This window comes from Stegodyphus dumicola, chromosome 4 (assembly GCF_044657685.1).
Source record: "Stegodyphus dumicola isolate Sdum_Otavi_A_Nest chromosome 4, ASM4465768v1".
In the NCBI taxonomy this organism is placed as follows: domain Eukaryota; kingdom Metazoa; phylum Arthropoda; class Arachnida; order Araneae; family Eresidae; genus Stegodyphus; species Stegodyphus dumicola.
This window is the reverse complement of record NC_140771.1, coordinates 135,183,950-135,197,282: the sequence shown is the minus strand read 5'-3', so window position 1 is coordinate 135,197,282 and position 13,333 is coordinate 135,183,950. Positions and strand designations below refer to the sequence as shown.

Here is a 13,333-nt window from a genome sequence, read left to right as displayed (position 1 = left end):
AATATAGTACGAAATTCCGAGTTTAAATTATCGCGAAAAGTCAAAGAAAAAATGTTTTGTGAAAGAACGTCCGTCGCCAGATCCCTTTTCCGCGAATTTTTTCCTCCGCTTACTAGCGGCGTAATAGGAGGCTGATTTACATTACGTCTATGGAACCTTTCCTTCTTTACATAGACACTCTTTGGTCGGAGATCGAATCACCTTTAGAATGTCTCCAAAGACATTGTATTCATTTAATTATTAAGAAAAAGTGTTTCTTTTTAGATTTCTGTCTGGCACAGATATCCTGAATAGGGTTTTCTGCTCAAAATACCTGCCAACATTGTTAGCAAGTAATTTAAAAAAAAATATATATATATATATATATAGTGCTAATTTTACTCATTGATCACAAGAATGAACCGGGATGTATTCACAACCATAAAATTATCGCAGTTTCATTCATGTCGGTATGTAAATAAGCTTTCCTATGTGCTCCACAAGGGCATCATCTTAGTTAAATAATCTGTCAAATAACAGTAACAATAACTAAATAACAGTAAAAGTTTCTTCTTAGAGCTGAAAATTATAACTCACGGAATATTTAGCTTGAAAATACGTGGTATACAGAGAGTCGCAGCTCGGGAAGCAATTTCGTTCTAAGAAATTCTCATCAATAAAATTATGAAGCGCCATCTCTCGGCCATTGTAAGCGCGGATGTATCGTGGGTTACTGTGAGTTTATGTAGATTTAGTAGTGTTTTTGGAAATTAGGTATTTGTAATTATCCTTCCGCTGAAAGAGTTTATTACATGGTTATTTGTTTCGACTGGAAGATATTACTTGTGTTTCGTGCAAGTGAATTGTTTTAGAAATCAAGTTGGGAGGAAAAAAGAAAGAAAAATATTGTTTGTTTTTCTAAATGAAACATATACATAAGTAGAAAGCGCATTTGTTCCATCAATTTTCCTTTTGCTGTACCGAAATACCGTAATTGTCATGAATCTTTTAAGTAAAATGTGTTCAGTTTTACCCCTAAAACTGGAATTTAAAATGTATAACTGACTTTGAGTACTGGATAATTATTTCCCTATGTAAGTCGCAATATATGAAGTACAGAGTTTCGTAAGAAAATATGAAGCTCTGTGTTTCAAAAACAGTTTAACAATTATTAGATTACTTTCATATAAAAATTTGAGATCAAAATGGAATCATTAGCCGAGAAAGAATGCAGTGCATTAGGAGGCTTGTTTCAGTTCATTATCAGTGACCTTAAGGTATAATTTACTTTAAATATGAAATAATTTTTTTAATTCACTGTATATATACTATAGTAACATGTATAATAAATGGAATAAAGTTTATTAAATATTGATTGGTTAGTGTTTTTCTTTAGCCTTTTGCTTAGTTTTATAACACTTTGCTGAGTCTTGAAAAATTTCTAATTATAAACATTTTCTAAAAAATGATTGCTCCTTATAGGTTGCAACTCCATTCTGGGAGGATTTGCTTGGGAAAACAACAAAGCTGCACACTCATTTGAAGTAATACATTCATTATTTTAAACTTTATAATTGCGACTAATTGTATTATACCAAATATAACTACTTATTCAGCACTGTAAACTTTTACTTTTATGCCAATGTCTGAACGAATCTGCAATACTGAAATATTTTCTAAATATATGCATGTTATATATATGTATTTAAAATATACATATGTTAAATGTCTTTTAATCTGTTTATTATAAAAATATATTACATCGTTTGTAAGTAAAGCTACTTGTTTATTCTTTTGTTGTTTAACCTGCAAATTATTACTGAATTTCATCGTTATAGGAAGAGTATTGCAAGTTCTGAGAGTTGATATAAAAGTATCCCTATCATAGATATTGTTGAAAGTCATACAAGACAAAATTTTATGTAATGCCTTGCTAATTATTAGCAGGGTTGACTTGGTACTTTCATTGCTTGAGTTTTCTCAAATATAAGTAAAAATTTGGGAGGATGAATAAAAATAAATGGAAAAAAGTTTATTAAATATTTGTTAGCTTTTAGTATGTTGGATCTGAAATTTATAATGGCAATTTTTACTGCAAGAACTTAGTTGAATCATTAAATTACATAAAGTAATAATAAATTCATTTGTCAAAAGTTTTCTGTATGATGTTTTTGTGTTATTGTAAAGATTAAAAGATACATTCATGGGAATATTAATGATTAATTACGTATTGGACAACATGGTTTCGCTTCAGTTACATATTTAGTGTGGAAAATGTGGCATTTCCCATTTATATCAATGTGTAAGTTTAGATATTTTCAAAATATGTGAAATGCAACCAGTTTTAATATTTCTTAAGTCAGTGTGAATATTATTGTAATAAATGAATTGTTTCTTTATTAAATATATGTAATTAAAGTTTACTGAACATTAATTGTTTTTTTGTATATAACAAATACTGCAATGTAAAATTCTATAGGAAACTTCTAGCTTTTGGTAACATCTAATATTTTTGTTATTAAATATATGAGATTATTGATACCTGCAGTTTGGTCTACTGAGCTTCTGTATTCCCTTCTGCCTTTTTTTTTTAAAAAAAAGAAACCTTTTTATTATCTTTTACCTCTCGTATAACTTTCTTGGAATCGAACAATGAAGAATAATTTATGATATCTGTGCTTTAAGTATTCCAGATAAGTCTTAATTAGTTCCATGCTGATTTATCTTCTAGCTTCTTTATTTATTGTATTATCTCTTCCATTGAATATTGGAGTTTTATTCCATAATAAACAGCTGTAACTGTATTTAACATATTGATCAGTTTGTATTAAGAGAATATAGAAACAGTTCTATATAGCATATGATGAAAGATAATGCAAATTTTTTCCACTGAATGATATTTGAATTTTGTTCTTTATTTGCTTTGTGTATATAGGCATGGACAGAAATTTAGGGTTGTGAAATAAAATTTTTGGTAATATTAAAACTGTAAAAACCTTCTGTTGATTATTAAAATTGAATGAACCTGATTTAAGTTTCTATTACCTGTATAAATATTAAGCTGCCAAAAAGATTTATTTTCTGGCAAAGCCTTTAAAATACTTATTTAAACATAATAATGATAATGCAAAGATGTATTTTTTTCTCTTGTTAAAATTTTGGTACTTAACGTATTATCGCAACCAGGTTGGCGCGATTTGTAAGTTTGAGTAAAAAAGTATGAATAGAAATAAAATGTACATTTATTAATTACAGATAATTTTTAATGCAGTTTTTTTATATTATTTTGTTTTAAAATATAAAATAGCAAATTTGAATAAGTTGCAGAATTATTTTTTCGGCGGAAATCTTTTGGCTATTGCTTTTAGCACTGATTAAAAACCGTCTTCGCCATTAACAGCTTGAGGCCATATAAATTCGATAAGGTATGAGTCAAGATGATGACTGGCTGTTCCTCTCTGTTTTTTGTTGCGCCATTTGGCGAGCCCCATATGCGCTCTACATGTTGTGTGTGAACGCCCGTGTTGGGATCCACAAAGTTATATTTGTGATTAACAGTTCCATGCAGAAATCCAGCATTTTCGAACTCACTTGTATTGTATCCTTTCCAGCAATCCGAATAAATGATGCTTCCTTCCTTGATATTTTCGCAAATTTTTTTCAATGAGGGTAACGGCGCTTCTGTTAGGTACAGTAACCAAAAAAGTCTCTTTCTTTTTTCGGCAAATTCTGCCGAAAACCCATTGCTGTGGTAGTACATGCCCAGTGTTATTTTTTCTTTTTACAAATAAACTTTCATCTAAACACGTAGGGTTGCCGTAAGTAGGGTCGCCAAATTTGGCGATTTATGCGAATTTTGGCCTGGTTGTGTTAATACGTAAGTACCAAAATTTTTTATAAAATACTTTTTTATTTCTTTTATTTAAGAATTAAAATGATCATTTTATGGCTGTATAAACAAGTTTGAAGTCTTATAAAATTGGGATTAGATTTTTGGGTTGATCTTTACATTATGGTAACTTGGCGATTTTTTGGCGAAAGGCAACCAACTCTCCTACAGCAACCCTCTATTTTTTTTTCCCCGCCGCCATTCTGTCTTCACGAAGTAAAGACATGTTTCTTTTCTTTTTATCTACTGAACACTTCTTCCAACAGTCTACTAGCCGAATTACACTTATGCTAGAAATTTTATCAAAAAAAAACTGCTTAATCATGACAAATATTCACTGCAAAATTGGGAAAAAGTGCGCCATACCATACTCCTTATGCGTTTTTCAAAATAACACATACACATAAACCATGTACACGCCGACTTATTTTTACTTAAAAAAACATCCCAGAATTGCACAAAAATGGCATTGCGCACACTCTTCACTATATCCATGTACACTGCTTTTTTCTCATAAATTAGAAAAATTTCATGAAAATACATGACAATTTTCTCAATCTTTAAACCCGGTAAAAAGAACATATATGAAATTACCTGATCGCGAAAAAGTATTTACCCTTTACAAATATGAACATTTCCACATATAAAATAAATATCCAAAAACTTTTACCTCTAAATCATCTATTACATTATACACGTCACCAACGAATTCATACTGCAAACATTACAAATACTTAGTATCAAATATTTAAATTATTTCCATGCACGTTTATTTCAACTTAAACGTATACCAAATTCCTACAAACATAAAATTCACAAAATAACTATCATTTCATTAAAATATAATTAAATTTAAAAACACTACTTAAAATATAAATGAGCACATACATTAAATTAATAAAAATTACCTTACAATCCTAATTACTTTAAACTAAATCATTGCTAATAACAATTTTCCCAATAATACCAAATTCCTTTCCACCTTACATTTAGAACAATGCATAAAAATAATATCCTCAAATAATTAAAAATACTAACTTACCTAATCTTCTTCAGAATCTTGATTACGTGGCGGATACACTTTTCTAATTCATTCAATAAAATTATTGAAAGATTTTTTGTGCGAATTTTTCCTCCATACTTCCTCCGCTAAATAAAAAGCAAACTTCTCTTTATCACAATGCCTAAATACCCATTTCGAATTCACTTTAGTTAGTGCCATGGGATCCAAAAATTAAACAACACTGTTTCACACAACACAGAATAAAGCTAAATACAAAATTTCCACATTTTTTCCCGATTTCCCCCCTTTTCCGATTAAAGAACCGTAATTCGTCCATTAATATCACATGACATATCCCATGATCTCTCATTTCCCTCACGCAAAAGAATGTGTAATCGGAACTGAGTACTGCTCACATTATTACCAAAGTCCTAGGTAGTAACCTTTATCGCCTCCAAAATGTCGCCAAACTACCAGTTACCATATTGTAAAGATCAACCGATTTTTGAAGCTTATTTTAGTGAAATTCCACGTTTAGTTGCATTGTCAAATTAATCATTTGGCAATGGATACTGAAATACTAGTTTGATAGCTTCTTTACTAACAGTGTGCGACCAGTAAAACTTTCATAGGATATTTTGAAGATTTAATCTTTACTAGTTGAGCTGTAAATATATCTGTGTGATGATGTTAATGTAAAAACAAAATCTGAAATCTTTCGATTTAGCATACCTGGAGTCTTTTAATTTTAGAATAATGTCTCTAAAATAGAGTGTATAAATGTAAAATATTAAAGAATTCTTTTAAATATGGGTTATTAAATAAAATTCTGTCCAAAGTAAGTGATAGAGAAAATGGTATCAAGTATAAGAAATATACAGTTATGAATTTTTATACAGGTTTATTTTAACTATTTGTGAATATATTTGAATACAAATAGATTCTAGAAAGCTGTAACTCATTTATCCTATACATTGTCACATTCTAGTAGATTCAGGCACAAAGATAGCATGCAGAAAGAGAGATAGAAATGCTTTTTCATTCGCTTATTCATTTCTCCGAGTCCTGTTTTCAGTGATGACACAATCATGTTGATTAATTGTATACTTTTTCATTTGTTATGATATATTATTTTTTATAAAAAAGAGCAATTTTAATTCTATCATTCTGCATAGAATTGTCCACTTGAAATTTTTTAGACAGAAATTTTAGTAAAATACAAACTAAAGATAATATTTGCAGCACCTAATTTTCTCTTTATAAGTTGAGAGCAATAAATTGAGCATTGTTGAAAGAATTTTTTCAGAAAGATTATTTTAACCTCATATTTTTAAGATCATATAAAAAACCATTAAGGAAGAATTTTTCAGCATTTTTATTATGCCAGTTATTAGTGTGCCAAGCTATTTATGAGGTGTGTAATTAAAGTAATAAGACTAGAAACATAGCGTTCGATCTAGCTACAGTATGGATTTTCCATTTTGAGGGAAGAATTCAATGCACAACCAATAAATTATTCAAGTAAAAAAACTGAATATAGTAGTAAGACTGGAAATATAGCATTCAATCTAGCTACAGTATGGATTTTCTTTCCATTTTGAGGGAAAAATTTGATGCACAACCAATACAAGAGAGAAATGCATAAAGTTACGTGGTTTTTTGTAAGGTGTTTTCCCATAAACTGTAATTTCATAGTGTGTTCTCAAAATGAGTGACATAATTGTGAAGTAATGCTTGTGCAATGAGATTTTCTTTCAGATTTGAGCCGAGTGTGTCAAACTTTTACAAAACACACAGTGAACATCACAGGGTTGCCTGCAACTGCCGGAACTGACAAAAGTATTTCCAGAATCCAGTATCGTATGCATTGGGATTCTTGCTTGAAATTCAGAGTGATTGAAAAAATGTTGAATTTTTATCGTACCACCATTTATCAGATTTTAATAAGTGAATTGCAGATGATGAAAATCTGTGCAAAAATTGTTCTGAAAATCCTTTTGTAGCAACAAAAGAACAATAAGTGGATTAAGTAATTCAAGTTTTTTAAGCATATTGAAAATGATTCATTTTCTAGAATTTGGCATTACTAGTGGGAAGTTTTGGATATTTGAGTACGGCCCAGAAATGAAAAACAAGAGCTAGAAATGGAACACTTAAAACTTAAAAGCAAGAGTGACAAGTTGAAAATCAAAAGCATGCCAATTTGCCCTTTTTTGATGGCCAGGAAATTGTCCATAAAGAGTTTGTGCCTTCATGCCAAACAGTAAACCAATGCTGCCTCACGACAATATCCCTTGTCATACTGCATTTTCAATTAATAAATTTTTGATAGTTAAAACATCCCTGTCACCCCTCCGTTTCATTATTCTCCCACTTGAGCTCAGGTGACTTTTCTCTACTCCCAATTTTGGAAACACACCACAAAAGATGATGTCATTTTAGGACACTAGAAAAATTTTAAATGGCCCTAATCAACCAACTTAAGTTTCAGTGCTGCTAAGAAGAGTGGGAAAATCGTTTCCAACGCTATGTGATTTCCCAAGGTACTTACTTTCAACGAGAGAATGCAAGATTGCTAATTTTAATTGAATGAAAAATTATTAAAAAATAGTCAGTCTTATTATTTACACACCTTTTAAAAACCTCAGTGTAACACAAAAACATCGATACAAAATTTGAGGATGTTAATATTATACACAGGTGATTCTAAATTGCTTTTACAAATTAAGAGGGGTGATAGTACTCATCCAGATGAAAAATAATTACCATAGAACGTAGGGTCGGTTGCATTCCACTCTGAGAGGCAGAAAAGAGGAATATTAGAATTCCATCCTGGACTTACAACAATGTTGGCAGAGCAAATGAATAAGACTAAAAGTTGAGCAATCAGTTTAGTGAAAAACTCGGATGAAACCAAAAACTTGATGTTCAAATGTTAATTCGAGCTCAGACTTTGATGACAAGCACTCAAATGCACATCTTTCTTTCACAAGGTCTCAACCTTGCAAATGATTGCAACAAGCTAATTATCTAATCAAGGGCTGAATATTATCAAATAACTCCAACTTCCATTGTGTGCCCAGATTAGAATGAAAAGTTCATGCTGTGTTCTGCCTTTCAGAACTTCGTGTCCATAACAGGGAGCTTCAAGTAGAATGAGCACGGCACAGTAAATCCGAAGGACAGGACAGAAGACGGAAAAGGGGAAAAAAAAAGAAAAAAAAAAAAAAAAAAAAACTGCTACCTTGATAGTATCAAACCTACTTTGAGTTGAAGTTAGTTGATTAGATAATTGTTGTAATTGTTTGTGAGGTTGAGACCTTGCAAACCAAAGATGTGCATTTGAGTGTTTGCCATCAAAATCAGCTCGAAATTAACACTCGAACATCAAGTTTTTGGTTTTATCTGTTTTGTGCACTCTCTGTGAGTGTTTCACTAAACCAATTGTGCAACTTTTGGTCTTATTCATTCTCTCTTCCAACACTGTTGTAAGTTCGGGTAAGAATTCTAATATTCCTCTTTTCTGCCTTTCAGAATGGAATGCAACCCTATGTGCTATGGTAATTATTGCTCATTTGGATGAGTACTATCACCCCTCTTAATTTGTAAAAACAATTTAGAATCACCCTGTATACATCTATACATACATACCTATACCCTTGTGTGCGAAAATTTGCATAGTATGTCGAATTTCTGAAACACTAATGCACAGATTTTAATAAAATTTGGTATAAATGTACATTTATAGCATAAAAAGAGATGTACACTGTATAAAAGGAACAGTTCTATATCTCCCATTCTACTGGGCCGATTGACGAAATTCAACTTGTGTTCTTCATGTCTCGTAAGCACGGCTTAGGATGTATATTAGATTTATATATAGTATTGTTCTAATATAGGTATTTTGACACAAAATTGAACTTTTTCTGAAATGACATGCCAATTTTTTTCCGTATTTCGATTCTATGACTCAAATTATGCCAAACTACTATGTTTTGTAAGAATTATACAAGTAGTTTGTAAAAAATTAGCTCCTAAAATTTTAGCTCTTCAATGTTAATTGAATTTGATATATATTTATTAATATCTTTTTTTATTAAACTTATTTGATTCTTCCTTTCATATTTCAAAATTTAGATTCATTCCAAATAAAATTCTTCCATTTTTTATGATTTATTTTAAAAATTTGTATTTTTAAATAATTTTTATAAATTTTCCAAAAACAATTTTGTATTATAACATAGAAAATGTTTGCCATCCTCTTAAATTAGATGTATTTCCAAGTGTACCTGCAAAAAATTAGTTTCATTCCGAATTTCCTAAGATATAGGTGAATTTACATTTTGGTGCATTTTGAAATTTGCTGTATTTATTATAAGCGATAATAATGAAAATGTGGTTAAGCACCATGCTAAAATTATTTGAAAGTATGAACAACGACTTTTTTCTCCACTCATGGACAATGTAAAAAAGGAAAGGAATTAAGAAGTTTGCCAAGTGAACTATTCTTGGCTCAAACTGAAAAAAATCTATCAAGATAAATTTTAAAATTTCTCTATAAATTTCTTACCAAAAATTACAAAATTTAATGTCTAGACATAATTTGAGTCGTAGAATCGAAATATTGAAAAAAGTTGGTATGTTATTTCAGAAAAAGTATGATTTTGTGTCAAAAAACCTATATTAAAACAATGCTATATATAAATGTAATATATATCCTAAGTCATGCTTTAGAGCATGGAAAAAGCAAGTTGAATTTCTTCAATGGTCCTAGTAGAATGGGAGATGTAGAACTGTCCCCCCCTTTTTTTTTTGCACAGTGTACCATTCAAAAGACATTTTATGTTTGCATGATTATCAGTAAACTCATAGTGCCAGGATGTCCAAAATCTATGTAATGATAGTGAGCTGAAAATGAGTCTAATATGGGGTGGGGTATAGTCTACTCTCACAAACAGTCAGGTCACACAGTCTGATGACACACTGGACAGCAGGTAGTTGAAAAGTACCTGTGACAGTTGATGCCACTTCTGCAGCAAGGCTGGGGCAGGGAAAAGTGGACGGAGCACCAGAACTTCACTTATAGATTTACAATTTTTGCTCTATTGCATTACTGTTCTAGCACAACATCCATCATATGGCATACTGCAGCTCGTCTTGGGATCCAGTTTAGTAACGAATCCACTATACAGTATGCTGTACTCTCACCTTTCTCCTCCTGCATGGTTTCTTCATGTTGCCTGTCTCCATCATGCATCCTGTTTCTTTATATGCAATTCTAATTATTTTGAAATACCAATTGAAATTTTGATAATGATTTGGTGCTACAGTTTTCAGCTCTGGGATGATGAGATGAAATTGCCCTCCCAAGAGCATCTCAGATGTGCTGTATAGGATTAAGGCTAGAAGCTCTTGCTAGCCAATCCATGTAGTGAATATTATCACTTTCCAGGTAATCATCAACCATCTGAGGCCTATGTGGAGGAATGTTGCCAATTAACAGGAACTCAGGACAAACTGCACCCCTGAGAAATCCAGTATAGGGCTCTAAAATCTCCTCTCTATACCTCATAGCAGTCAGGAAGCCTTTGTGAAACACATGCAGAGATGTGCGGCCATCCAATGTAATGCCTGCCCAAACCATTACATCTTCACCACTGTAATGATCTTTTCCGCTGAAGAGGAAAAGATAGTACCATGCTGCAGGCTCTCTTCAGACACAGATATGCCAAGAATCAATGTCCAGGATGAATCGTGACTCATATGTAAAAAAGCATGGCGCTCCACTGAAGTCTGATCCAAAACACATGTTGTTTGCACCATGCTGTAAGCGGGATGCAAATAGTTTATCTTCTGGTATACAGCCATATCTTATGATGCCTTCAGGCAACTGAAGACTATGAAACTCAGATTCCAGTGGTAGCATACAGCTCTAATGAGAAATATGAAGCTGTAGTAGTTCTGTGCCACCATGCTGAAAGTGTCAAATAATGATCCTTATTTGATGCTATGGATCTGGTCGACCTTATTCGGGAATCAGTATGGATTCCTTGTCCTGAAACTTTTTCTATAAATTGCAGCACTGACCTTTTATGCCACTTGTGCTTGTAATTGGCCTGCTTCCAATCTGCTGACAAATCCCTACCTCATTCCATAATCTGTACATTCATGGATAAATCATTTTATTTGAAACCTTTTAAAATTTACCTAACTCTTGTGAGAAGCAAGTCAAATTCTGCGAAGGAGTTGCAAGCACACAAATTGCCCAAAACCCTCGTGCACTTTTATCTCCTCCACAATGACAGCTGTGTGGATATGCATATGTAGGCTTATGTATTTGACTTTAAATATTTGCATAATTTTGTGGTAGCATATTTAGTTCCTTTCTTGTGGCAGAATAATTAGTATTCTTTTATGTATATTTATCCTAGATGAGCATACGTCAATTTTTTTTATCTCTTACAATCTCCCTGGGTACCACAGGTGTACAACACGGGGCTCAAAAAAGTAAGTTAACTAAAACATTAAATAAATAAACTAACAGAAACAGAGAACAGCAGTCTGGACTTAATGAAAACAGATAAGTTCACTGGCCAAGTCACTCCAAACTTTTTCAAATCATTTTGCAAGCAAGGTAGGGCAGATAAAATTAAATGTTCCACAGCTTGAAGTGCTTGTTTTTTTTTATTTTTTTAAAACACTAACATAAATTATTTGATCTTAGATTGAAATGAAACAGGTAACTTTCAAATTCATTGTGACCATATAAAAACCAAGATACTTTAAAATTAATAGAGAGACTCAGAATGAAGTCTTTGGAATGATGCTGTTTATACTGTTCAAAAAGTGAAGAGAAGAATTGGAACAATAAGGTACCTTGTGGATGCTGTCCCATTATCCTTGATCCATTTGATGGCAAGATAAATACATAAAAGTTCTGCTTGAGAAACTGTGCATTCATTCCAAATACAGTGTTTAGAATGGCAAACCTCAGATTGGTCTTGAAAAAGAGCAAATGTAAGGCCAACATTATTGTTTGTTTTACTGCCATCTGTAAAGTAAACCATATGAAAACACTTTTGAGTAGTCTCTTTATAATTGCAGAAATTTATGGCCTCTAAAGTAGCTGGATGAGGAATATTGGGGAAGGACACATTTCCATAAGAATTTCTCCATTGAATCTTTTTCAGATTTCTTTGTTAACCTTGTTTTCATATTAAAGGAATATTTCATCATTTTCCTAGGTTCCATAGATTTGGTTTTAATTTCAATATTTTATGATTAATCAATTGCCAAGCATTATAATTTATGTTAATTAATGTTTTTTTTTAAATTTAATTAAATTTCTATTAATAATTTTTAGTTAAGTATCAGTTTGCTGTCATTATCCTTTAATTCTGATGGCAAGTATATGTAAATGTATATGTTGCTGGCAAAGTATGAAATGCCAGCATTGTATATAATGCCAGGCATTTTTAGGCAAAGTATGAATTATGAGAATTATTACATACTTTCCCTAGGCATTATATATAATACCTAGCCATTCTATAGAATGACAGATGCTCTTTAGGCAAAGTATGAAAAAAAGGTTATGATAAGGCTATTATTTAAAAGACGATCATTCTTCAAAAATACAAATGTTATTTTGAAAAAAATTAATGAAAGAGTGCCATTAAAAACTGTTATTGAAAATATGTAAAAAAAATAGTGAGATGATCTTGATACAACATTATAAATTTGTATTTTCTATTTCTATTTACAACATAATAAATTTGTCTTTTCTAAATTTGTATTTCGGGAATCAGTAAGATCCACCTGACGACAGAAATTAAATTCAGAAACAGTGATAAGTTTCACAACAGTGCCCTTTTTAGTACCTTTTTGTTTTTTCTGGCAGGGTTCACAAAGGTGGTTTTTTGCTTCAATATCATTACGTGTAACGTTTTTGTATTTGATTGAAAGTTCTTTCAATGTTCTGTCATGTCCCCCATGTCCAATACTGAAATAAGTTTTCATGAAGTACGGGAAATAACTGAGTGTCTCTGATGTAATCTGTATAGTTCTGATGCTTTCTTTAACAGGATAAATGAATGTACTTTTGTTTTTCACAAACATCACATCCTAGCGATTCAGCGGCCAGTAGTCCTGTGGTTGTTTCTTAGCAGTCACTGCTTTTTTACACCATTTATTAACTTCTAATAAGTAGTTTCGAATTTTTGAAGCGAATAAGAAATGTATTTCATATTTTGCCTGTCTGTCATTTGGCGTTTTATGGAATGCCGAGGAAATGTGTGAAATGTAAATCGTTTCATACATTGCCAGCTAGTTTTAGGCATTATATACATTATATGCATTATATACAACAGTATATAATGCCTAAAACATTATATACAATACTGTATTTCAAAATTTGCCGGTAACTTATGTAAAAATCTTAACATAATTTGAGTATTGATGTTAAC

At 31.4% G+C, this 13,333-nt stretch overlaps 1 protein-coding gene across 2 annotated transcripts in view; it reads left to right on the top strand.

Annotated features, from left to right (window-relative positions):
* Positions 1–683: 683 nt before the first annotated feature.
* LOC118205969 (uncharacterized) overlaps positions 684–13,333 on the top strand; it is a 118,936-nt gene continuing 106,286 nt past the window's right edge. The window contains exons 1-2 of one of the 2 annotated variants that reach the window (XM_085815498.1): positions 684–1,256; positions 1,462–1,523. In XM_085815498.1, coding sequence (XP_085671624.1) covers positions 1,185–1,256; positions 1,462–1,523 — 134 coding nt within the window. In that variant the 5' untranslated portion in view covers positions 684–1,184. Of the gene's footprint in view, positions 1,257–1,461; positions 1,524–13,333 lie in introns of those variants that run through there. The other variant, XM_085815499.1, reaches the window with a different exon arrangement.